General features: G+C 53.9%; 1 protein-coding gene across 2 annotated transcripts; it reads left to right on the forward strand.

Annotated features, from left to right (window-relative positions):
- Positions 1-261: 261 nt before the first annotated feature.
- CLTB (clathrin light chain B) lies at positions 262-25780 on the forward strand. 2 transcript variants are annotated; one of them, XM_054546982.2, is made up of 6 exons: positions 298-678; positions 6552-6598; positions 20328-20445; positions 20659-20770; positions 21762-21815; positions 25335-25780. In XM_054546982.2, the coding sequence occupies exons 1-6, from the start codon at positions 492-494 to the stop codon at positions 25504-25506; spliced, it is 690 nt and encodes a 229-aa protein (XP_054402957.1). In that variant the 5' UTR covers positions 298-491; the 3' UTR covers positions 25507-25780. The 2 variants fall into 2 exon arrangements, with proteins under 2 accessions (XP_002816289.1, XP_054402957.1); XM_002816243.6 differs by lacking the exon at positions 21762-21815 and having other exon boundaries at positions 262-678.
- The last annotated feature ends 659 nt before the right edge of the window (positions 25781-26439 follow it).

Raw genomic sequence — 26439 nt, forward strand, 5'->3', positions numbered from 1 at the left:
GAGCCAGGTCTGCGCTCCCGAGGCCAGAGCTGGCCTCCTGTCGCGGCTCTGTGCACGGTACGGCCACTCTGTGCCCTGCGTTTCGCCTCCAGACCGGGCGGGAGCTGTGCCTAGCCCAGGTGTCCTGGACACGAGCAGCTGGGCGCCGCTGCGGAGGGAGGGAAGCGCCGCGCCGGTCCCGGGCCCAGCGCTGCGCCCAGTCCTGAGGCGCCCTCCTGCGGCCGCCGCTCGGTGACCTCCCGGCCCTGAGGCCCCGCCCCCGCGTTGACGTCACCGCATTCCGGCTCCGCTCCTCCCGCCGCGGCGCCCGCACCGCAGTGACAGCCAGCCGGGCCCGGTGGCGGAGAGGAAGTGCGGTCCGCGCCAAGCCCGTCCCCGCCGACGCCGGCTCCCCGCGGCTCGGGTGACAGCGTCGCGGCCGCCGGACGCAGCGCGGGGCAGGCGCGGGTAGAGCCGAGCGCAGCGGAGGCTCCGGCGGAGGCGCGGGGAAAATGGCTGATGACTTTGGCTTCTTCTCGTCGTCGGAGAGCGGGGCCCCGGAGGCGGCGGAGGAGGACCCGGCGGCCGCCTTCCTGGCCCAGCAGGAGAGCGAGATTGCAGGCATAGAGAACGACGAGGGCTTCGGGGCACCTGCCGGCAGCCATGCGGCCCCCGCGCAGCCGGGCCCCACGAGTGGGGGTGAGTCAGCGCGGGGCCTGGAGCGGGGCTCAGGGCGCGCACCCGGGGGACCCCGGCCGGGGCCCGGCGGCACAGGGAAGAGAGCCTGCTCTAGGCCAGCCGGGGCAGGAGCTGGGGGACGTGGGGAAGAATCTTCTTGGAGATCTCCATGTAGGACTTCCGAGCTGGGGATGAGGCCTCGCCTGGGGCTGTGGATCTGGTGACTCCCGGGACAGGAATTCGGTCATGACATTTCATTCCCAGGCCAGCTTCCCCGCTGCCCGGCTCTGGAATCCAACCCCAGCTCAGTTTTGAGAGTCCCTCCTGAGCCTCCTAATAGCCTGGGTGTCCCAGCCTCCCAGCTAAGTGTGCAGGTGTGGGCAGAACACAGCCCTCCTGGCCCCTCAGGCTTAGCTGTCTCCTGCAGCTGGGAAAAAAGAGGATCCTGGGTGCTCCAGGAACTCACTAACCTTCCCCGGTGACCACCTGCCATTCGGCAGTCGCTGGGCTAAGCGCCTTGGTTACATTTAATCACTTCATACACGTGATTGAACCCATTTCAGAGATGGTAAAACTGAGGCTCAAGGGGGTATGCTATTGAAATAACTAGTAAGTGGCAGATCAAGAATTTAAACCTGTTTCTTTTTCTTTTACATATATATTTTTTCTTTTCCTTTTTTTGAGATGGGGTCTCGCTATGTTGCCCAGGCTGGTCTTGAGCTCCTGGGCGCAAGCAATCCTCCCACCTCTGCCTCCTAAAGTGTTGGGATTACAGGTGTGAGTCACCACACCTGGCCGTGAATTTAAACCTGTTTCTGTCAGACTCAAAGCCGTCTCCACCTGACCACACTGCCTTCCAAGTGTCTGGCTCTGAGTTAGACACCGGAGTGTGCGCCGCAAAGAGTCATCAGTCAGATGCGGTAGGACCCTTCAGGGTTTTGTAGTTGTCTACTTAATGGTTTTCCAAAGGTGGTCCGGGGCTATTATGATTTACTGTGATTGGCTTCAGACCTCAGTGTTCAGGGCCTACTCCCTGTGAGATCATCTTTATCAATGATGTTTCTGCCCCTGTTCTGGCTAGCAAGAATGATTTTGTAAAATATTTAGTAAAAAAGTAGATATCACCTTCATGGGTGCATCCAAAACAGGTTTTACTTCCTGTTAATGTCATTTTGGAGAGGTTTATGGGCCTGTTGTAATAAGTGCTGACATATATACATATAGACATATTTTGGTTAATGATGTTTACAAGGCTCTTCACAGTCATGTTTGTATTCATTCAACGTTTGCTGAGCACCTACTGTGTGCCAGGACGCTGGGGATACAGAAATGAATAAGACAGTTCCTGTGGCTGAGGAGTTTGAAGCAACTCTGTGTCTCCTTGATGTGAGAAATGTAACCAGGCTTTTGTAACATGCAAGAAACTGGTGGCCCAGAGAATCTGAGTATCTTGCCCGGAGTCACACAGCCAGGAATGACTGATCTAGGACTTGATCCCACGCCTCCCAACTCTGGGCTCCATGCTCTTTCAAATGCTGTGGAGCCTGGGCAACATGGTGAAACCCCATCTCTACAAAACATACAAGAATTAGCCAGGCATGGTGGCATGTAGCTGTAGTTGTGGTTCCAGCTACTCGGGAAGGCTGAGGCAGGAGCATAGCTTGAGCCCGGGAGGTTTAGGTAGGTCACGGTGTGCTGTGATCATGCCACTGTACTCCAGCCTGGGCAGCAGAGTGAGACCCTGTCTAAAAAAAAAAAAAAATTCTATAGCAGTCACCTCCCTGGGAGGAGATAGGATGTGGGGTGAGAAGCACGGGGTCTTTTGCCACCTGTCTGAGACAGCAATGGAGGGCTTCTGAAGTGGAAGCTTCCAGCACCTCAACACAGAATCTGCCCTGTCCCAGAGAATTCCTAAGAAATGCCTGCCCCAGTTAATGCACCAGTATTCATTGGACCACACCTCTGTGAGACCACCCTTTACCTCAGTCTGGCTCACTGGGGCCTGTTGGGGGAGGGGTGCAGGGAAGAGGAGGGAGGCCTTGTGGGGAGGTCCTGCTGAGGGGAGCCATTGTCAGAACCTCAGGAGAGAGAAGATGGGATTCAGGCTGAGGGCAGCCAGATGCCTGAGGGAGCTGAGCAGGTTGTGGCCTCTCCCAGGATGGTGGGGCTCCAGGGGCTTACAGCCTGGATGGCAAGTTCTGTCCTTGGCAGGGGTGGGGCACAAATTGGCCTCAGATCCTAGGTGACAGGGAGAGAAACAACGACACGCTCGCTTCTTCCAGAGAGGTGCCGGGGACACAGCCTTCTGAGGGTCTCCCAGGCGCATACCTGCTGACTCTGCGAAGGCTCAGCTGCCCTCCTTAGTCAGGTTGAGGAGAAGGGAGGTGTTGAGGGATGGCGGCTCAGTGGGTGGCCAGATGGGCTAGAACTGATCTGACCTTCCCAGCCTACGCAGTGCTGAACAGGTAATCTTCCCCTGACCAGGAATGTGTGCCAGGAGCCTGGATGGGGCAGAGAAAAAGCACCCTGGCCTGCTGAGAGCTGGGCAAAAGCTGGCTTAGCAGCAGCCGCCAGTCAGTACCTCTGAGGCACCTTCTCTTAGATGTTGGGGTCCTCAGATTAGCAGTGTCTGTGCTGACACTGGGCTCAGTTGCCCCTGGGGAAAGAGGTATCTGGTGTAGGCCTGTGCTGGAGCCACAGGGAGCCCCTCCTCTCTGGCTGGATCTGTGGCCCTGGGTGATCTGGATGATGGACACTTTGTTTCCATTCATCAGCCTTGGGTAGGTTTCCATTTTCACACCCAGTTTTCTGAGCACCAGGCCTGGCTCTGACTTGCCTGTCAGTTCTGGGCAAGCCCATTTCCCCCGCTGGGCCTCAGTAAGCTCACAGGAATGTTCTGGACCCTCTCTGCCCTTGTTCCAAAATGGGTCAGGCAGCTGAGGGAAGCAAACACCCAGGAGTTTATCTCTGGGACGTGTCTCTGTCTCAGTCCTGTTCTGCTGGCCTGTGAGTGTGGACTCCCAGTGGTAGATGTGCAGTGGGCGGGTGGAGAGCACTGTGGGAACAGGTACTTGGAATGCTGTGTGGGTGTGTGTGGACTCCTAAGGAGGCCGAAACTGCATGTCCAGAGGAACACTCTCGAGGCTGAGGCAGAGAGACTTTCTGAAGGTCAGGGTAGACCCCGGGCAGCTGTGTGCAGATGTGGGGTCTGAGACTGGGGTTGGTCAGGGCGGAGTGGGGTGGTGCAAATTCTCGAGAAGGCCAAGTGTACGGACCGGCATCATAGGGAATAGACCCTGGTAACGTGAGGCCCTGCTAGAGGAGACACCCCAGCAGAAGAAGCCCCTTTGCAGAAGATGCTGCCACTGAAATGCTATTGGTCCCACTGTGATTTAGGGGCCAGGACACCCATGCAGGAGAAGCCTTACTGAAGGAATGGGGGTGACAGCTGACAGAGTTGGTTGGAATCAATCACTGTTTGACTCTGAAAGCAAAGTCAATTATGATTTATGTCACCCGGGGATTATTTCCATGAGATTAAGTACCCTTCCCTTGAGTCCCCAGGCCAAACACACTGTCGCTGCTCACAGCCCTCTCTGGCTGGTGAAGGGCTATTTGTCCATCTGCCTGATAACCTCATGTGGCCTCCATGGCTTTTTGCTAGGAGGCACAGCAGTTTCTGAGAGCCTTGCGGATAACAGCAGGCCTCAAAAGAACAATTCAACTTCCATTTAGCCAATAGTTACTGCTCACCCATTCCGTGCTGGAGCCCTGAGGAGCTGAATAGGACACAGAGCCTGGTAAGGGGTACACACGGACGCTGGGGGTCGTGAGTAATTGCACAAGAGAGCGCGGGATACTCTATGATATCCTGGGATACCCCGGAAGTGAGACCTTCCTTAAGTGCCTAGGGAATTAAAGGAAGCAGAGGAGGGCTTCCCAGAGAAGGTGACTTATGAGCTGGACCTTGGAGAATAAATGGAGCCAAAAAAGTATTTTTTTTTTTTTATTTTTATTTTTTGAGATGGAGTCTCGCTCTGTCGCCCAGGCTGGAGTGCAGTGGTGCGATCTCGGCTCACTGCAGGCTCCGCCTCCCGGCTTCACGCCATTCTCCTGCCTCAGCCTCCCGAGTAGCTGGGACTACAGGCACCCGCCACCGCGCCTGGCTAATTTTTTGTATTTTTAGTAGAGACGGGGTTTCACCGTGTTAGCCAGGATGGTCTCGATCTCCTGACCTCGTGATCCGCCCACCTCAGCCTCCCAAAGTGCTGGGATTACAGGCGTGAGCCACCGCGCCCAGCCCAAAAAAGCGTTCTTTAGAGAGGGAAGCAGGAAGAAAGCATGGGGATGAGGGTGGTGTGTTTGGGGAAGGAGGAAACCAGAATTTAGGGTTTGTGGGATGGGCTGGTGGGAAGTGAGTCAGGAATGGGCAGGGCCAGATTGTAGAGATTCTCATGTTCCAGGGTTAGATGTATTTATCTGGCAAATATTTATTGAGTCCCTGCTATGTGCCAGGGACTGTTGCAGGTGGGCCTCATCATGGATGAAACCAAGTCCACACCCTCATGGAGGGTCTGTTCGTTGGGGGAAGACAGATAATAAACACATATACAAATAAACATAGCAGGCTGTAGTAAGTGCGCTTAATACTGCTGGAGGAATCGGAAGGGGTGCCCAAGGGGTGGATGGGGGTGTGGTCAGGGAGGCCTTTAATTAGGCAGCATTTGAGCAGAAGCTGAAGGGAGTGAGGGAGCAGCCTTCCAGGCAGAGGGAACACCACCTGCAAAGTCCCCAAGGCAGGAGCAGGCGCTATAGGCCACTGTGGTCCATGGGAAGTGGATTTCTTTAGAGTTGGTTTTCATGACATTTTGAGTCAGAGGAGAGGCACACGTAAGTGCATGTTTTACAGACTGTCAGCCCTGGCAATTGGTTCGAAAGAGGGATGGGAGAGGCTGGAGTCAAGGGGGCCTGTGAATGGGCAAAAGCCATGCAGTCGTTGTCTTTCTTTCATGCATTTATTTACTTGTTTATTCAACAAATAATTATTGAGCACCTGCAAAGTCACAGGTGCATGCAAGTCTCTGGGAAAGACACAGGAGAAGAGAAAGAGACACAGTTATGTCTTCCCAGGTGTTTGCCCCTAGCAGGCAAAGCAGTTGTGCAGGTGCAAGGAGGTGAGGGCCTGGGCTGGGGCTCAGCTGCGGGAGAGAATGGAGGGCAACTGTGAATGTCACTATTGTAGCAGAAGCCCCAGGGATCTGTGACTAATCAAATGTCAAGGAAAGGGACAGGGAGGAGTCACTGCTGAAGGCAAACTTAATTCCTTCCGGGAGGGGCACAAAGAGAAAAAAATATGCCAGGTGCTTCTGGTGGGAACTGCAACTCCTGCTCACCCAGGAGGAGCAGTTGCTCAAGGCACCTCAGGGACAGGCAGAGACACGTAGGCCCCTCTCTTCCTTATCCAGTATAGCCCCCGCCCTGAGCTTACAGCAGCTCAGCCTACTCACCAGGCACAGGCTTCACAGGTAATCTGGCCATTCCCAGCCATGGCCAGGGGTCAGTGATTTCAGGTAGGTAAGGAGCTATTACTGGCTGGGTGATTGTGAGCATGGCCTCTCTGAGCCTCAGCTTGAGTATCTGTAAAATGGGTTGACAACAATTTCATTGCAGGGCTGTGGTGAAAATAAAATGTACTAATGGCTGTGAGAGGCTTTATAAACAGTCAGGGATGGGATTGAGCCTAAGTTATATATATATCCATTATGTCTGTTTGCATGTGGGTCGGTATATACATGGGTGTACACAGAGTTTGGGTTGAGGGGCTAATGTAGGACCATTTCCTGCTTGCTATAAGCTAAACAGTGAGTAATGCTATCTCCTTGTTCTCTTTCCAGCTGGTTCTGAGGACATGGGGACCACAGTCAATGGAGATGTGTTTCAGGTAAGCAAGGCTCTGTCTCAGCAGTGGTAAGGACCAACAGCCCTGGTCTCAGTAACTTGAAGCCTCATTGTTGTAGGCTTAGAGCTCCAAGTTCTCCTGTTCATTATGTCTGATGCATTGGGGTGGGGACATAGAGAAAGGTTTTGGGCACGTTTTTTGTCATGTAGAGGACAGGGAAGAAGAATAAGGACCACTAGAGATCGAGATTGATGGGGAGTAGCCTCAGGTTGCCCATGGTGATGTCTGGTTTTGGGAGGGAGGGGTCAAGTGGCCCACAGCGGCATGAGATGAAGGCAGCGCAAGGCCCTCCCTCACCATGCACCACGGACGGGAGGCAGAACCCAGGCCATCTCCACACACAGGATGGGCCCTTTGATCCAGAGATCCCACTTCCAGAATTTTCCCAAAGGAAATAATTGGACAAAGCCACCCAGATTCTTTGTAGGATTATTTATAATGGCAGACAAATTGGAGACAACCTAAGTGTCCAGCATCAGGGGACTGAATAGATAGATTAGAAAACCAGGCTGTTGTTAAAAAGGGCAGTCAGGGCTGGGTGCAGTGGCTGACGCCTGTAATCCCAGCACTTTGGGAGGCTGAGGTGGGTGGATCACATGAGGTCAGAGTTCAAGACCAGCCTGGCCAACATAGTGAAACCCTGTCTTTACTAAAAATACAGAAAATTAGCCGGTCATTATGGCAGGTGCCTATAATTCCAGCTACTCGGGAGGCTGGGGCAGGAGAATCACTTGAACCCAGAAGGTGGAGGTTGCAGTGAGCCGAGATTGTGCCATTGCTCTCCAGCCTGGGAGATAAGAGTGAAACTCCGTCTCAAAAAAAAAAAAAAAAAAAAAGCAATCAGATCTTCCTGTATTGACATGAAAAGATGTCCACAATATATTAAGTGGAAAAAGCAGCTTGCAGAATAATATACACAGTATGGTCCTTTTTTTTTTTTTTTTTTTTTTTAATTTTAAAAATATGTTTGGGCTGGGCGTGGTGGCTCATGCCTATAACCCTAGCACTTTGGGAGGCCAAGGCAGGTGGATCATGAGGTCGGAAGACTGAGACCATCCTGGCTAACACAGTGAAACCCCACCTCTACTAAAAATACAAAATTAGCTGGGTGTGGTGGTGCATGCCTATAATCCTAGCTACTTGGGAGGCTGAGGCAGGAGAATAGCTTGAATCCGGGAGGCGGAGGTTGCGGTGAGCCGAGATCACGCCACTGCACTCCAGCCTGGGCAACAAGAGCAAAACTCTATCTCAAAAAAATAAAAATAAAAGTTTGCACTACATATCTGAAAGGATGTGTACCAGCTGTTAACAATGGTTAGCCCCAAGGGTGGGGTGGGATGGGGATAAGAAAAGGGCATTCACTTTCACTGGGTTGTTTACAAATTCTTTAAGTGTTTTTATACTGCAAAAAAGGAGGAAAACCCAGCTAGGCACGGTGGCTTACGCCTGTAATCCCAGATTTTGGGAGGCCGAAGTGGGAAGATCATGTGAGTCCAGGAGTTTGAGACCAAACTGGGCAACATAGTAAGACCCCATTTCTACAAAAAATGAAAAGTTAGCTGGGGCAATAGTGTGTGCCTATAGTCCCAGCTACTCAGTAGTCTGAGGTGGGAGGATTACAGCTTGAGCTGGGGAGGTCCAGGCTGCAGTGACTGTGATTACACTACTACACTTAGCCTGGGTGAGTCTTTTTTTTTTTTTTTTCCCGAGATGGAGTTTTGCTCTTATTGCCCAGGCTGGAGTGCAATGGCACGATCTCGGCTCCCTGCAACCTCCGCCTCCTGAGTTCAAGTGATTCTCCTGCCTCAGCCTCCTGAGTAGCTGGGATTACAGGCACCCGCCACCACGCCTAGCTAATTTTTTGTATTTTTAGTAGAGATGGCATTTCATCATGTTGGCCAGGCTGGTCTTGAACTCCTGACCTTCAAGTGATCCACCCACCTCGGCCTCCCAAAGTGCTGGGATTACAGGCATGAGCCACCATGCCCGGCATGACAGTCTTAAAAAAAAAAAAAAAGAGGAAAACCCTAGTAAGTGTATTTCTAGTTAAGACTGCTTCTGTCCGCACCCACCTAACTCTCTTCCCCTTGCATACACACAAATCCATTTTAGTACTTTGAGGGAACTCAGACCACAGAGGCATGCAATAGTCCTCACCTCGGCCCCCCAACCAGATGCCTGATGGGGCTAAACCTCCCCTCAGAGCCTTCATTCCCACTCAGACTGGGCCAAAGACCCTTGATCCTGGGGTCTTTGGCTGTGGGATCTTCTGAGCCCCGCCCTGGAGGAGCTGGCTTCTTAAATCCTCTGGGGGAGTAAACAATACTTATTTTCTTATGTAAGAGGGATGGGCTGGTACCTTATGCAGGGAAACTGGCCAAGTCCTGTTTCTGGAAAATTACTCAACTATCAGCAAGCTGGAAAAGTCGATCTCTAGGACTTCAGCAGCTTCATGTCTAGTTGGGCCCGAGGGAGTCAAAGAGTGAGGATTTACTTCTGTGCAGCTTGGTAGATCATTGAGACTTAGGCTGCCCAGGCTCTGGCCACATTGAGAAGGACTTTGCTTGACCCCACAGTTCTGTGTCCTAAAGTGGACCTGGAGCTGGAGATATGCTTGGAACCACAGAAGTATGTAGAACATGGCCGGGCACAGTGGCTCACGCCTGTAATCCCAGCACTGGGAGGCTGAGGTGGGCAGATCACTTGAGGTCAGGAGTTCAAGACCAGCCTGGCCAACATGGAGAAACCCTGTCTCTACTAAAAATACAAAAATTGGCTAGGCAGGGTGGCGGGTGCCTGTAATCCCAGCTACTCAGGAGGCTGAGGCAGGAGAACTGCTTGAACCCAGAGGCAGAGGTTGCAGTGAGCTGAGATCGCACACTGCACTCCAGCCTGGACGACAGAGCAAGACTTTGTCTCAAAAAAGAAAGTACCTAGAACACTCTGAGCAGGATCATTTACCTTTCCTAAAGATTAGCATCACAAAGCTCAGAGAGGTGAAGTGGTGAATGCAAAGTCACCCAGGAAATCGGCCACTTCTGGAGTGCACCCCATTTGACTGACTTGGTCCCCGGCCTTCTCCCTCCCGACCCGTCAGCCCTGGGTGAGCCCTGGGTGAATCGGAGGAGCCCTGGGCCTCCTTTCCAATCTCAGTGAGAACTCTTATTCTCACTGTTACTAAGAATCACAGCAGGTGTGTTTATTTGTAAATCATATCACATCAGTGCCATCCTAGAATCCTTACAGGCAGGGCAGGGTCACAGATGAGCTGAGTCACTCAGAAGCTTAGTGGCAAAGCCCCAGCTTGCCTACATCTCCTGACCTCCGACCCGGTGTGCTCTGCATTACCACTCTGTTGCTGGAACTGGCTGGCCACAGCACCTGTGTCACAGGTGGAAAGCCCCAGCTCTTTAGGATTGAGCATAGCAGGTCTGGCCTGCACCTGCAGCGGGAGGAGAAACCTTGGCCTGTGCACACCCAACACTTTCAAGGATCCTGGACAGAGCTTTTGCGCTTCCTTTCTTACTCTTTTCTGCAGCCCGTGCACCACTAGCGGGTCCAGCTACAAACCCAGTTGCCAATACAGCCTAAGGACGAGCCTGCTCACAACTATTCCAGTTCCATTTGGCACAGCCAGGGGCAGGGACAGAAGGGCCCTGCAGGACTCCGCCTCCCCACCTCTGCACAGATCCTCTCTCCTTTCCCCTAATACTCCCATCATCCTCCTTTGAGCTACTTAGAGGTATCAGCAGCTCAGCTTAGCTGAGATTTAGCTGATCAATCCCAAAGAAGGATGTGGCTCATCCTTTTGGCCATCCCTGGAGTCGCAGCACACGCTTGGCTGGTGTGGGTCCACAGAGGCTCTCATGGGTGGGCCCAGCAGAGGGGCCCCTCAGGAGAGGGATTCTAGGGAGCTAGACTGAGACAAGCCTGGCCCTGACTGTCACCTCTTGCCTTCTGGTCCTGGCCATTCTTGCCCCTTTCTCTCTCCAGAGCTTGGGAGGGGTCAGAACATTGCTGTAGCCACTGGTGAGCTCTCCTGGTTGCCAACCCTCCTGGCCGTGACTGATCTCCTCCCTGAGATGCTCAGGTGATTAAAGGAGAGCCCAGTTGTGGCCCCTGACACTCACTGTCACTGGCAAGGGTAGGGGTGGGGGCAGGGGCAGGAAAATGAGCAGCCCGGAAATAATGAGTGGTGACTGCTTCTCGGGGCTTTGCCTGTCGGCAGCACCACTGTGCTCTCCTGGTCATGGTGCACGGAGGGCCAGCAGGTGTGGGGCCCTGCCACACCGGAATAGCAGGCCACAGCAGCCATGCTGCCCCTCATATGCACACGCCCTCTATGGGCTGCAGAGTGTTACCATAGCATCTCGTGAGCCTCACTTCCCACCGGTAGTAGGATGTTGTCACTCATTTAACAGGTTTGAAAGCCAAGCTGCCCAGGGAAGGGACTTCTCAAAGGTTGCGAGTCCAGTGAGCGGCAGAAGGGGGATGTAAAGCCCAGCCCCTCTGATGGAGCGTCCAGCACTTGTCCCGTGCCCTCCACACCTGTGTGTACCCGGCCACTTGTTTATTCACTTGGTTTATATGTTTGGTCGTTTATTCATTTGGTCAGTGCACATTCTTTGATGGCCACATACCTGCTAGGGCAGTGAATAAACGGATATGGAGGCAAATCCACTGGGTAGTTTGTCGTTTGTCTCCAAAGAGCTCTTTTTTTTTCCTTTTTCTTTTTTTTTTTTTTTTTTTGAGAGGGTATCGCTCTGCAGTTGAGACTGGGGTACGGTGGTGTGATCATGGCTCACTACAGTCTTGACTCTTGGGCTTAAGTGATCCTCCTGCCTCAGCCTCCTGAGTAGCTGGGACTACAGGGAGGGCCACCATGCCTGGCTAATTTTTAAATTTTTTATGGAGATGTGGTCTCACTATATTGGCCAGGCTGGTCTCGAGCTCCTGGGCTCAAGCAATCGTCCTGCTCAGCCTCCCAAAATGCTGGGATTACAGGTGTGAGCCGCTGCGCCTGGTCCCAAACTGGCTTCTGATAGAAGACAGGGACCTGGAAAGAAGTGAATGGGAGCCCAGGAAGGTGAGGGCTTGGCTCTGGGGAAGCATTAGGAGCTAACAGATTGAGTTCTTCTCTGTGTAGGCACCAGCCAAGAGCTTTACGTGCATGATCTCCCTGAGTCCTCCCAACTCCCTGTGATGTCGGTTGTCATTATTCCTGTTTTATACAGGAGGTTTAACAGCTTGCTCGAGTTGTGTAGCTAGTAAGAGGTAAAACTTGAATCCAGGATCAGGCGCCAGAGCCTGCACTAAAGTTAGGCAATGCAACTGTGAGGGGACGCTGGCAGGGCGTTCCGAGGCTGCCCAGGGGGATGTGGGTGGCCTTGGCCAAGGGAAGAGCAGGTGCAAAGCCACAGAGGGTCGGTCACTCAGTCCGGGATTCACCCGAGCCCGGCACCTGCTGCACAAAGGGACGTGCCAGGAGAGGCCAAAGGTTTCGGGTGAGCCCTGCATAGCCCCCACGAGAGTGCATCAGTGGGCCTTGCAGCTGGTGGCAGGTGGCGGAGATGTGGGCCCGGTTTGGCCAGGCTTGGCACCTTGGGCCTGGGGCAGGACACCGTGGGAGCTGAGTTTCCTTAAGGCTGTTCCCACACCCAGACTGCAGGCTGCAGCGGAGGTTTAGATGCAGTCAGAAGACCTGGACTTCACTTTCTGCTTTTTCCCAGCTGGCCTGCTGTGGGCCAGTCCACTTAACTGCTCTGAGCCTGGTTTCTCATTTGTAAAATGAGAATTAGAGGCTCCACTCCGCTGCCCCAAAGGGCTGTGGAAAAAAGTGCTCTGCAGCCCCGGACGCTTCTCACAAATTCCTGACCCAGCCCCTAGGTGAGCTGAGGGTGCTGTGTGGGGATGTGTCCCAGAGGAAGGAGGGCCATGAGACCTGGGGGCAACCGGAGCTGGGGACCCAGTCTCTAGTCTTGTCTTGAGAGGGAGACAAGCAGGCACACAAACCATGCGTCACAGAAGTGACTTTGGGCCCTATTAGCTACTATGTGGCGAGTCACACCCAGCAATTCAGTTTGAATCCTGGTTCTGCCACTTCCTGGCTGGGTGACCTTGGCTCTTTGGAGATAGAGTTTTCCTACCTGTGAAACAAAAAGAATAAAACTTGGCTGGGCGTGGTGGCTCATGCCTGTAATCTCAGCACTTTGGGAGGCTGAGGCAGGCAGAGGAGGCCAGGAGTTTGAGACCAGCCTGGCCAACATGACGAAACCCTGTCTCTACTAAAAATAAAAAATTAGCCAGGTGTGGTGGTGCCCACCTGTAATCCCAGCTACTCGGGAGGCTGAGGTAGGAGAATCACTTGAGTCCGGGAGGCGGAGGTTTCAGCGAGCAGAGATCACGCCACTGCACTCCAGCCTGGATGACAGAGCGAGATTCTGTCTCAAAACAAACACACACACAAAAAAACAGGCCGGGCACCGTGGCTCACGCCTGTAATCCCAGCACTTTGGGAGGCTGAGGTGGGTGGATCACAAGGTCAGGAGTTCAAGACCAGCCTGGACAAGATGGTGAAGCCCTGTCTCTACTAAAAATACAAAAATTAACCAGGCGTGGTGGTGGGCACCTGTAATCTCAGCTACTGGGGAGGCTGAGGCAGAGAATTGCTTGAACCCGGGAGATGGAGGTTGCAGTGAGCCGAGATCACGTCACTGCACTCCAGCCTGGGCGACAGAGCAAGACTCCATCTCAAAAAAGAAATAAAACAAAACAAACACAAAAAACACCAAAAAACAAAAAACCAACCATGTAGGGTTGCGAAGATTAAAGAAAGCCCTTTAATTGCAACTTCTCTGGAGTCTTAATTTAGGGCAGGCTTGGCCGGGCGCGGTAGCTCATGCCTATAATCCCAGCACTTTCGGAGGCCGAGGCGGGTGGATCAGCTGAGATCAGGAGTTCGACACAAGTCTGGCCAACATGGCAAAACCCCGTCTCTACTAAAAATAAAAAAATTAGCCAGGTGTGGTGGTGGATGCCTGTAATCCCAGCTACTCGGGAGGCTGAGGCAGGAGAATCGCTTGAACCCAGGAGGCCAAGGTTGCAGTGAGCCAAGATCCTGACACTGCATTCCAGCCTGGGCGGCAGAGCGAGACTCTGCCTCAAAAAAAAAACTTAGGGCAGGCTTTATGGAGATGGCGGGCCCTGAAGGATACAGATGAAAAGAGACTCCTGCCCAGGGCCCCTCACCACTCCTCTCCTCCCACATCTGGCGGCATCTGTGTATCCATTTCCCAAAGGCTCCAGGCCCACGTGATTCTTACACTTGCTGGCTCTTGGCCTGAAATGCCCTCCCCCCCCTCCCACTGCACTCTCCCCAGACAAGAATGGTGCCCTCCCTCCCCCACTCTCCCACTGCACTCTCCCCAGACAAGAATGGTGCCCTCCCTCCCCCACTCTCCCACTGCACTCTCCCCAGACAAGAATGTTGCCCTCCCTCCCCCACCTCTCCCACTGCACTCTCCCCAGACAAGAATGGTGCCCTCCCTCCCCCACTCTCCCACTGCACTCTCCCCAGACAAGAATGGTGCCCTCCCTCCCCCACTCTCCCACTGCACTCTCCCCAGACAAGAATGGTGCCCTCCCTTCCCCACTCTCCCACTGCACTCTGTCCCCAGGCAAGAATGGTGCCCTCCCTCCCCCACTCTCCCACTGCACTCTCCCCAGACAAGAATGGTGCCCTCCCTCCCCCACCTCTCCCACTGCACTCTCCCCAGACAAGAATGGTGCCCTCCCTCCCCCACTCTCCCACTGCACTCTGTCTCCAGGCAAGAATGATGCCCTCCCTCCCCCACCTCTCCCACTGCACTCTGTCCCCAGGCAAGAATGATGCCCTCCCTCCCCCACTCTCCCACTGCACTCTGCCCCCAGGCAAGAATGGTGCCCTCCCTCCCCCACTTCTCCCACTGCACTCTGCCCCCAGACAAGAATGGTGCCCTCCCTCCCCCACTTCTCCCACTGCACTCTCCCCAGACAAGAGTGGTGCCCTCCCTCCCCCACCTCTCCCACTGCACTCTCCCCAGACAAGAATGGTGCCCTCCCTCCCCCACTTCTCCCACTGCACTCTGCCCCCAGGCAAGAATGGTGCCCTCCCTCCCCCACTTCTCCCACTGCACTCTCCCCAGACAAGAATGGTGCCCTCCCTCCCCCACCTCTCCCACTGCACTCTCCCCAGACAAGAATGGTGCCCTCCCTCCCCCACCTCTCCCACTGCACTCTCCCCAGACAAGAATGATGCCCTCCCTCCCCCACTCTCCCACTACACTCTGCCCCCAGGCAAGAATGGTGCCCTCCCTCCCCCACTTCTCCCACTGCACTCTCCCCAGACAAGAATGGTGCCCTCCCTCCCCCTCCCCACTGCACTCTGTCCCCAGGCAAGAATGGTGCCCTCCCTCCCCCACCTCTCCCACTGCACTCTGTCTCCAGGCAAGAATGATGCCCTCCCTCCCCCACCTCTCCCACTGCACTCTGTCTCCAGGCAAGAATGATGCCCTCCCTTCCCCCCTCTCCCACTGCACTCTCCCCAGACAAGAATGGTGCCCTCCCTCCCCCACTCTCCCACTGCACTCTGTCCCCAGGCAAGAATGATGCCCTCCCTCCCCCACCTCTCCCACTGCACTCTCCCCAGACAAGAATGGTGCCCTCCCTCCCCCACTCTCCCACTGCACTCTCCCCAGACAAGAATGGTGCCCTCCCTCCCCCACTCTCCCACTGCACTCTGTCCCCAGGCAAGAATGGTGCCCTCCCTCCCCCTCCCCACTGCACTCTCCCCAGACAAGAATGGTGCCCTCCCTCCCCCACTCTCCCACTGCACTCTGTCCCCAGGCAAGAATGGTGCCCTCCCTCCCCCTCCCCACTGCACTCTGTCCCCAGGCAAGAATGGTGCCCTCCCTCCCCCACTCTCTTTACCTGACCTGTGTTCCAGTAGAGTTCACATTTCCCCAGCCGTGGTTCTCATTTGTGAGGGACTCCCTGTCCCAACTTCCTGGAAGGTGTCTTGCTCATCCCTGTCCCCAAGCCTGAACATCTCTGAGTTCATTCAGTATTCTTGAAAGGTTCCTGCAGCCAGGCCCTCCCGGTGCTGGGTGCTGTATGGAAACAGGCAGCCTCTGCCCTCATGGCGGGGAGGGGAAGGGGGAGGACACAGACAATAAACAGGTAAACAAGCCAAGGCCTCAATCAGGAGGCAGGGGAAGCCCTAGGAAGCTGTAGACCCTCGATTCTAGGGGAAGAATGTTCCAGACAGAGCCTCTGAGGGGATACAAGATGAGCTTGCATGAAGGCCAGTGTGGCACGAGTACACGGCTAGAGGACACAAATCAGAGGCTCAGGGAGAGATCAGGTCACTTGAATTTTGTTCTAGCCATAGTAGGGAGCCTTCAGATATTTTATTTTATTTTTATTTATTTATTTTTTGAGGCAGAGTCTCGCTCTGTTACCTAGGCTGGAGTACAGTGGCACGATGTCGGCTCACTGCAACCTCCATCTCCCAGGTTCAAGCAATTCTCCTGCTTCAGCCTCCTGAATAGCTGGGATTACAGGCGTCCGCCACCACACCTGGCTAATTTTCGTATTTTAGTAGAGATGGAGTTTTACCACGTTGCCCAGGGTGGTCTCGAACTCCTGAGCTCAGGCAATCTGCCTGCTTCAGCCTCCCAAAGTGCTAGGATTATAGGCGCGAGTCACCGTGCCCGGCTGCCTTTGGATATTTTAAAGTGTGACATGATAAATCGGATTTAGGCTCCGAACAGGTCATTCGGGCGTTTTGTGGAGATGGGGCTGCACGAAGCAGAGACCAGCAGTGGTCCAGGCCAGGGGCGGTGAGGGTGGGAGGGAGAGTTTTAGAGATTGTGATGACAGGCCCTGCTGATGACTTGCACGGGGGATGGGAAGGAAGGAGAAATCAAGGACGAACAGGAGGCTGGGGCCTCAGCACCCTCGGGAAATTGTTCAATGTCCCTAGGCTTTCATTTTAACATCTGGAACAAAAATCCAAGAAAGCAAAGGAGGTTTTGTGAAAATGCTGTGCAATACAAAGCGAGTGAGTAAGTGACGATTGCAGGAGGCAGCCCCCACTGCCCCCTCTGATAGACCTAAAGGAGGCTGAGGTCTCGATGCCATGTGGATGTCACCCTAAAGACAGCGCTCAGATATGACCCTCTCTTCCCTTCCTCCTCCCCCACAAGGGCATTGTGGTGCCTTTTTCTCAGACGGAGCATGGGGCAAGTTTGGGGAATGAAAAGTGAAGTGCCGCTCGGGATTCCTGTTAAACACCCACATGGGCTGGCACAGAGAAAGGGCTCAGTACATGTTTGCTCAAGGAGTGGGGATTGGGTCGTGGTCAGATGGATGCCTTCATTGTATTTTTATTTTTATTTCCAACTTCTCTGACCTCTCAAGTCATTTCAGATAGAGGTAAGTGCTGGGAAGAAAATAAAATAGGGCACCTGGATAAACCCATATACACAAAGTTAACAGTGCAGTTGTCTGCAGATGGAAGGCCCTGTAGGTTTGGGCAGCAGTGCTGGGAGGAGTCCCTGGTATCCTGGCCTCAGAGCAGCATTGTTCCCAGAAAGGAGCAGCAGTGAACTTGTGTTCTCTGGATAAGGGCCCCAGAAGGGCCCACTGGGATGTTGGGAGAGAGTCTCTGAATTGAAATGCAGTGTTGTGCTGGAGAGGAGTAAGGGTGGCGCCCAGCTGCCCCGATGATCCCAGGAGCCAGACTGCACCCCTGTCCTGGCCTGCCCTTCCCTTACTCCCCAGGCAGCTGGAGACCGTAGCCCTGATGTTCCATCTATGTGTTCCCTCTCCCAGAGCTCCTCCTTGAACCGGGCACCTGCTGGCTCCAGGGGTCTTTGCTCATTCAGCCACTGCTTACTGAGCACCTGCCAGGCACTGAGGATAGGTGGGCGCCATAGGACAGAGATTGTGCCAGACACTCCTGTGTGGAGATGTCAAACAACGCAGGCAGTCATGGAAGTTTTGATAAGTGCTTGAAGGAGGAGGAGGGAGGGGAGACTGTTGCCGGCCAGAAGCGCCAGGAGACAAAGGCCGGGCGGCTGGAGTGGGATGCCTGCAGACAGGAATGTGGAGGGCGTGGGTGCCAGAGCGGGTGTGGCTGGACCTGGATTGGAAAGGCTTTGCCAGACCAGAGGGTGCCACACCCTTGTGAGCAGAGCTCACAGTGCTCAGCGCTGTGGGTCCCCAGCTCTGGCAAGGGGTGGGGAGACTTGAGCAGAGCCCCTGCCTGGGAGTCAGGGACCTGGACTCTAGCCCTGGCTCTACCACTATTGTTGTGCCATGTCTCTGGGCCTCAGTTTCCTCCCTTGTAAAATGGGAGTGAATAATAATAGTAGTAATTCTAGTTACTATTCACTGAGCCATCACTCCACACCAAGCACTCTTCTAAATATCTCACAAATATTATAGTATTAAATCATAACAGCTCTTAGAGGTGTTCTTAATATTATTCCTTTTCTTTCTTTCTTTTTTTTTTTTTTGAGATAGAGTCTCACTTTTATTGCCCAGGCTGGAGTGCAATGGTGTGATCTTGGCTCACTGCAACCTCCCCCGCCCTGCCCTGGATTCAAGTGATTCTTCTGCCTCAGCCTCCCGAGTAGCTGGGACTACAGGTGCGGGCCACCACACCCAGCTAATTTTGTGTTTTTAGTAGAGATGGGGTTTCACCATGTTGGTCAGGCTGGTCTCGAACTCCTGACCTCATGTGATGCACCCACCTTGGCCTCCCAAAGTGCTGGGATTACAGGTGTGAGTTGCTGTGCCCGGTCTATTCCCATTTTTCTTTCCTTTTTTTTTTTTGAGACCAAGTCTCACTCTGTTGCCAGGCTGGAGTGCAGTGGCGCGATCTCTGCTCACTGCAACCTTCGCCTCCCAGGCTCAAGCGATTCTCCCAAGTCCCAGCCTCCTAAGCAGCTACTACACCTGGCTAATTTTTTGTATTTTTAGTAGAGACGGGGTTTCGCCATGTTGGCCAGGCTGGTCTCAAACTCCTGGCCTCAAATGATCTGCCCGCTTCGGTCTCCCAAAGTGCTGGAATTACAGGCGTGAGCCTCCGTGCCTGGCCTTTTTTTCCATAATTAAAAAAGCTTTTTTGAAAATAGTGACAGACTCTTGCTGTGTTGCCCAGGCTGGTCTTAAACTCCTGGCCTCAAGCGATCCTCCTGCCTTGGCCTCCCGAAGTGCTGGGATTATAGGCATGAGCTACCATGCCCAGCCCCATTTTTCAAATGAGAAAACAAAAGTCAGGCAAGGTTAAGCAATTTCTCCCACGCCTTACAAACATTTCATAGTATCAGAGGTGGCGTCTGAACTGAAACAGCCTGGCTGCAGAGTCCAAGTTCTTCCCCATGGTGTGATCTGAGCTATGATCACGCTGCATATCTCAGGGATGCTTCTCTACTCAACAAACATCTACTGAGCATCTGCTGGGCCAGGCACTGTGCTGGGCTCTGGGGACATAGCAGTGAAAAGGACAGAGATGACATTCTGATGGCAGAGACAGACAAACACATTATAAAGTAAGGTCCTTTTGGGCTGGGCATGGTGGCTCAAGCCTGTAATCCCAGCACTTGGGGAGGCCGAGGCCGGTGGATCACTTGAGGTCAGGAGTTCGAGATCAGCCTGACCAACATGGAGAAACCCCGTCTCTACTAAAACTACAAAAAATTAGCCAGGCATTGTGACGGGTGCCTGTAATCCCAGCTACTCAGGAGGCTGAGGTAGGAAAATCGCTTGAACCTGGGAGGCAGAGGTTGCAATGAACCAACATTGCACCATTGCACTCCAGCCTGGGAAACAGAGGGACACTCCATCTCAAAAAAAAAAAAAAAAAAAAAGGTGAGGTCTTGAGGTGTTTTTGGACTAAGTGTTAGGAGTTAATACAACCACAATAGAGAGTGATTTTAATGACAGTAACACAAGGGACTCACTGTGCCAAGCAGTATTTTTATTTTTATTTATTTATTTATTGATTTTTTGAGACGGGGTTTTGCTCTTGTTGCCCAGGCTGGAGTGCAATGGCGTGATCTCGGCCTACTGCAACCTCTGCCTCCCGGGTTCAAGTGGTTCTCCTGCCTCAGCCTCCGGAGTAGCTGGGATTACAGGCATGCACCACCACGCCCGGCTAATTTTTTGTATTTTTAGTAGAGTTGGGGTTTCTCCGTGTTGGTCAGGCTGGTCTCGAACTCCCAACCTCAGGTGATTCGCCCGCCTCGGCCTCCCAAAGTGTTGGGATTACAGGCGTGAGCCACCGCGCCCGACGTTTTTAACTCATTTCATCCTTATGTCCTCCCGTCAGAGTGCATACTGTTATTTAGCCCATTTTATGACAAACAAAGTGGCTGGCACACGCTTTCTTGAGTCTCCTGCTTCGGGGGTATCAAAACCTATGACTGGGCCGGAGGCAATGATCAGGCACAGAGAGGGTGAGTAACTTGCCCGCAGTCACACAGGTGGCGGAGTGTTGCTGGCAGAGGGAACAGCAAGTGCAAAGATAGGTGTAGTCACCAGAGATGGTGGGTATGAGGTTGTTTGAGGCTGAGTTATCCAGACATGAGCGGGTCCCCAGCAGGGGCAGCAGAGACAGCGGGGCAGGTGTGCTGGCTGGATAGACTGCTGCGTGTTTGTGTTCTAGGAGGCCAATGGTCCTGCTGATGGCTACTCAGCCATTGCCCAGGCTGACAGGCTGACCCAGGAGCCTGAGAGCATCCGCAAGTGGCGAGAGGAGCAGAGGAAACGGCTGCAAGAGCTGGGTGAGGGTGGGGCTGAGGCGGGGTTGGCTGGGTGGGCTGTGTGTGGGGTGGAGTGTGTGGGGAGTCCTCGGAGGGCATGGGACACTGCATGCCTTAATGTGGGACCGGGCCGGTGCGGCCCTGTGGCTGCCTGGCAGGGGCCAGGGGAGGAGCGCGGCCGGGCCTGTGCATCCCAGCTGGAAAGCAGCCACTCATTCTTCTGTGGGGTCCTAGATGCTGCATCTAAGGTGACAGAACAGGAATGGCGGGAGAAGGCCAAGAAGGACCTGGAGGAGTGGAACCAGCGCCAGAGTGAACAAGTAGAGAAGAACAAGATCAACAACCGGTGAGAGGGCTGTAGGGACATGAGGGGGCTGTGGGGACATGAGGGGGCCGTGGGGACATGAGGGGGCCGTGGGGACATGAGGGGGCCGTGGGGACATGAGGGGGCCGTGGGGACATGAGGGGGCCGTGGGGACAGGAGGGGGCCGTGGGGACAGGAGGGGGCCGTGGGGACAGGAGGGGGCCGTGGGGACATGAGGGGGCCGTGGGGACATGAGGGGGCTGTGGGGACATGACTGAACACTGCCCAGTGCTCCCTGCCTTTGAGGCTGTGCCCTTCACGGTACAAGGTCTTCCAGGAAGGGAAAGGCCTGTTCTGGGAAAGCTACCCTTCTGTCTAGGGAACTGCTGCGTGCCAGGCTCTGGGGTTGGCACTGAGGAGATGGAGATAAGGAGGACCCAGCCTTATGTCCTCAAAGGGCGCAGAGGAGAAAAACACACATGTTCGACTGAGCTCGAATACAGTAGGGCCCTCTGCACGAAGGCTGTGGAAGCAAGGAAACAGGTTAGGGAGAGACCTCTGTGTCTTGGGACTTGGGCTTTGGAAGATGACTAGGAGGAAAAAAGGGAAAAAAGGGCAGGGGGTCGGCGGGGGCATTCTAGATCTGGGTACGAAAGAAAAAAATGTGATGTATTAGACAACAGGGGACCAGGGAGCGGTGGGAGAGAAGGCAGGAACCTGCGGACTCACACTGTAAGGGCCTTGGCTGATGAGTTGGGCAGTGACATGGGCGGTGGGGAGCCACTGAAGGTGTTTGAACAGGAGTAACATGATCAGGGATGAATTTTAGAGAAGGTGCTGGGGCCAGGGTGAAGGTCCCCATTCTCCTGTTTGGGGCTGTGGGTCGTTGCTGAGCCTTCCAGAACTATGCTTCCTAACACCTTTCCCACTGGAGGTACTAATGCTGTCTCTCTCTCTCTAACCTTCTGCCTGCCTGTCTGTTTTGCCATCTGTCTTCCCCCACCTAACCCCTTCCCTCAACCTTTCCCTCAAGGATCGCTGACAAAGCATTCTACCAGCAGCCAGATGCTGATATCATCGGCTACGTGTACGTGTCTGTTTTGCTTCTCTGTTGGGGGAGCTAGCGAGGGAATGGCCACCACAGTTTCTTGAGTTTCCTGCTTGTGGGATATAAATGAGTGTGGCTGGGCTCGAAGCAATGGTCAGAACAGGAGGCAAATGCCCTGGTGGGTGCAGGCACCAACCACCTCCCTCCCTCCAGCGAATTGGAGGCTGCTTGGCTAAATCAGAGCCCTGCAGGATAAAGGCAGAGAAAGGAATGTGCTTGCCACTCATTCCCATGTGGGAGGGGCAAATGGCAAAGCACCCCAGCTCCCTCCCTCTGAGATGTCTCTTGGTGGGTGTGTGGGGTGAAGGGTTTTTTTTTTTTGAGATGGAGTTTCGCTCTTGCTGTTCAGGCTGGAGTGCAGTAGTGCGATCTCGGCTCACTGCAACCTCCACCTCCTGGGTTCAAGCGATTCTCCTGCCTCAGCCTCCCGAGTAGCCGAGATTACAGGCATATGCCACCACGCCCGGCTAACTTTTGTATTTTTAGTAGAAACGGGGTTTCACCATGTCGGCCAGGCTGGTCTCGAACTCCTGACCTCAGGTGATCCACCCACCTCAGCCTCCCAAAGTGCTGGGATTACAGGCATGAGCCACTGCACCCAGCTGAAGGGGTCTTTTAGTCAACAAAACAGACACTGAGCATGGGATGCTGGAGGCATGTAAAGGACAAGAGCTGCTCCTTTGTGACTTTCATCTCTTCCTCCTGCCCCAGTGCACTGACTTTGGCCATCAGCCCCTGCCCAGACCACCACAGATCCCCTCACATGTTTCAGGTTTGGGGTCTACTTGGTGTGATGAGTAATCAAGACCAGGGTTGGCAAACAGGTTTTATCTCATGCCAACCTCAGTTAGCTGGTAGAGACATCCTGGAGGGTGGTGGTGGGGATTCTGGAGCTGAAGAGAAGGTACTTGCTGTTCCTCACTTTAGGTGTGCCCTCGCAGCCCGTGATGTGTCGAGGCTAAGCCTCCTCTCACAGGGCACAGAGCACACCAGAGCCTTCGTCTGCTTCCTTCCACTCTCCCTCATTTAGTACTCTTTGGCACTCGCCTTGTGCTAGATTGGTAAGACACCCACAGGCCGCCCCCTCACCATGCTCATGGTCTGGAGTGTGTTGTGGTAAGGGCCTCGTGGAAGGACACAGTGAGCTCTGGAAGCCACTCTCTGCCTGGGGAGCCTGGGCAGGCTTCAGAGATGCAAGACCTTCAGCTGACCTTAAAGTATGAGAAGGAGTTTGCTGGATAGGGAGGGTGGGAAGAGAAGGTGGGAGGAGCAGCTGGGGCCAAGGCATCCAGAGAGAAAAGGCCCAGCTGGCTGCAGTGGCTGAAGCTCTACAGGCCAGGATGGTGGGGATGGGTGGGGATGGGTGGGAGCTGAGGCTGGGAGGTGCTTGGCTTGGGGCTGGTTGCAAAGCTCCTGTTGTGCCAAGGCTGAGTCAGACTTGATCCAGAAGGCAGTGGGGAGCCACGGGAGGCTTCCAGCAAGGGATGGGGATGTCAGATGGGCATGGGTGCTGTGGAATACCACATGGGGCTCAATGCTTCTGTTGAGCCTGAGGAAATGGCCCAGAGAGCACCCAGGAGAGCCCTGTAGAGAGTATAGACCAGGGCTTCTCAAACTTTTTTTTTTTTTTTTTAAGACGGAGTCTCGCTCTGTCACCCAGGCTGGAGTGCAGTGGCATGATCTCAGCTCACTACATCCTCCGCCTCCTGGGTTCAAGCAATTCTCCTGCCTCAGCCTCCCGAGTAGCTGGGACTACAGGCATCTGCCACCACGCCCGGCTAACTTTTTGTATTTTTTAGTAGAGATGGGATTTCACCGTGTTAGCCAGGATGGTCTTGATCTGACCTCGTGATCCGCCCGTGTTGGCCTCCCAAAGTGCTGGGATTACAGGCGTGAGCCACTGCACCTGGCCACATCCAGCTAATTTTTTGTATTTTTAGTAGACTTGGGGTTTCACCACGTTGGCCAGGCAGGTCTCGAACTCCTGACTTCAAGTGATCCACCCACCTCTGCCTCCCAAAGTGCTGGGATTACAGGAGTGAGCCACTGCGCCCAGGCTCAAACTTTCACATGCCTATGAATTACCAGGGGGTCTGGTGAAAACCCCGATTCTGATTCAGCAGGACTGTGGGGAGGCCCAAGGGTCTGCATTTCTGACAAGCTTTGTCATCATGCTGATGCCATTGGACCATGGACACTTTGAGCTGCAAGGACAGAGGGGAGCCTCTGGACCCTGAAGGGACAGCTCCTAGGATAGCTCCCCTCATCCCCACTTGCCACCCAGCTCCACGCAGCACTTACCTTTTTCCCAGGCCTGCTGGCTACCTCATTGAATTCTCAGGCCAGTGAAATAGTTGGTAGGGCAGAGCTATGATCCTCATTTTACAGGCTAGGAAATGAGCATACAGCCAGCATCCCTAGAGAGGGGCCACGTCACCTGATCCGGGGTCAGCTCTTCCATGGAGAGCTCCTGCCATCAGTCGTGTCTGGCATTGGCAGAACTGGTCCTGCTTGAGATGGAGAGGGGGCTTCCAGGGACTTTTGAGTGACCCTCGCTGGCCAAACAGGACATAGACCCAGCTCTCCTCACCTAAGAATCCCTTATTGTCTTTCTGTTAGTGAGTCCCACGTGTAGATTTTGTCCACTAGACTGTATTTACTTGTTTCCCCACTGTCCCTTAGTGGCTTCTGTAACTGTCAACCAGAACTTCTGATGAAGGACCGCCAGTTTTCATCCTAACTTGATTCCAACCAAAAGCAGACTCCAGTGGAGCATTCGTGCCCCAGGCTGTGGCTCCTCAGAGACAGTGGTGGTTCTGGGCTACAAAGGGCTCTGTAGTGAAATATGCTTGCGATGTGGTGGATTCCATCACCTACCCACCTTGGAGGGTCACGACGCACACAGCACGTTAAAGGCTTTGAAAGTTTTGCTATAAAGATCCTCTTTAGCTGGGTTTTCCATAGGTATTTGACCACAGTCTTTCCGGAGAATCCTCACACAGAACATTCAGGCAATGCTGAACTAGGTGCTTCTGTTAGGTGGTTAGTCAGTGTCCTACTTCTGCCAAGTTTTTGGAAATGGTGAAATAGCTAAGGTCCTGCAATAGGTCCTCCTAGGACCTCCAAGGGTCTTTAGGTGTTAGGAACCCCAGGTTGGGAACTCCTGATGGGGAAGTAATGAACAGAGGGTGCCTAGGCTGGGAAGACCTTTCTGAGGAGGTGAGGCCCGCACTGAGACCTGAATGACAAGAAGCAGCAAGCCAGGAGCAGGTCTGGGAGAAGTGTGTTCCAGGAAGAGGTGATAGCAAGTGCCAAGATCCTGAGGCAGGACCAAGCTAGGCTTCCTCTTGCACCAAGGCTGCCCTCCTCTGAAGTCAGGGGGCACAAGGCTGGGGAGGACAAAGTGCCCCAGAGTAGGCTGGGCAAAGCAGCCTTGCTCAAGGGAAAGGCTGGGGGAAAGCAGACTGCTATAAAACCCCGTCTTATCTCCACCTGCAGGGCATCCGAGGAGGCTTTCGTGAAGGAATCCAAGGAGGAGACCCCAGGCACAGAGTGGGAGAAGGTGGCCCAGCTATGTGACTTCAACCCCAAGAGCAGCAAGCAGTGCAAAGATGTGTCCCGCCTGCGCTCGGTGCTCATGTCCCTGAAGCAGACGCCACTGTCCCGCTAGGTGCCTGTTAGGTGCATGGCCACAGAGCATGGGCCGGGCCTGGGCACAGGAGGAGCAGCTGCTTTGGTCGGGGTGGAGACTCGCAGCAGCTGCTACCCACAGCCTATTCCACTCCTCCCCATCTCCAGGCGCTGGGAGGGGGATCCTCACCCCTCTCAGGCCTCACTCCCTCCTGGCCCTCTGGTCCAGCCCCTCACGCCTCCTCTCAGTCTACTCAATTGTGACTGTCCCTCCTGATGTATTTTTTTTCTTGGCTTAAAGGGTGTGTTGTTAACTCTTTTTACACTTATTTATTATCACTCTCATTTCTCTGGAAGCCACAACTGGTGTCAGGGCTCGGTTTGTGCTTAGAACTTTCCCAGCTTCATGACTTTGAGAGAAGGGAGAATGTTCCCCCGTTTCCCAGCCAAGTGGGAGCCCCAAGCTCTCCATGTCTGTTGTCTCCACCTCCAGGAGGAAAGACAGCCTCTCGCAGAATGCTTTTGTAACCTCGATCCTTTAACAAGTCTGTGAGGTAAATTCTGTTATTCTCATCATATAGCCAAGGACACCAAGGTTCCCAGAGGGGAAGTGGCTTGTAGTGGGAGGGAAAAGCGAGACTGGCGGTTCCTGGTGGTAGCTTCCTCCTAAGCCTGGGTAAGAGCCCTGAAGACCCATGAGACTCCCTTCCTTAGGGTTGGCTGGGACCTTCTGGATGTGGAGGGTCCACTGTCCTGTGTATTTCGCTTCCTCCTTCAGCTGGGCCCATCTTGGATTTGGGATAAACAACCAGTGACCACACCTTCTTCCCCTTCAGCAGAGTTTGCAAACAGGACGTTCGTGACCTGCATGATGTTTAAAAAGATTTGAGTAATTGCCAGTAAATATTAGCTTCCTAGGGCTTCTGTAAGAAGGTACATGAACTAGCTGGCTTAGAACAGAAATTTATTGTCT

The sequence above is a fragment of the Pongo abelii genome, chromosome 4, assembly GCF_028885655.2.
Source record: "Pongo abelii isolate AG06213 chromosome 4, NHGRI_mPonAbe1-v2.0_pri, whole genome shotgun sequence".
Lineage (NCBI taxonomy): Eukaryota > Metazoa > Chordata > Mammalia > Primates > Hominidae > Pongo > Pongo abelii.

Excerpts from the sequence above, each read along its gene's own strand:
- CLTB (XM_054546982.2), top strand. The coding sequence starts at position 492 with ATGGCTGATGACTTTGGCTTCTTCTCGTCGTCGGAGAGCGGGGCCCCG. Across the intron at positions 679-6,551 it reads GCCGGGCCCCACGAGTGGGG|CTGGTTCTGAGGACATGGGG; the intron begins GTGAGTCAGCGC and ends TTCTCTTTCCAG. Across the intron at positions 20,446-20,658 it reads GAAACGGCTGCAAGAGCTGG|ATGCTGCATCTAAGGTGACA; the intron begins GTGAGGGTGGGG and ends GTGGGGTCCTAG.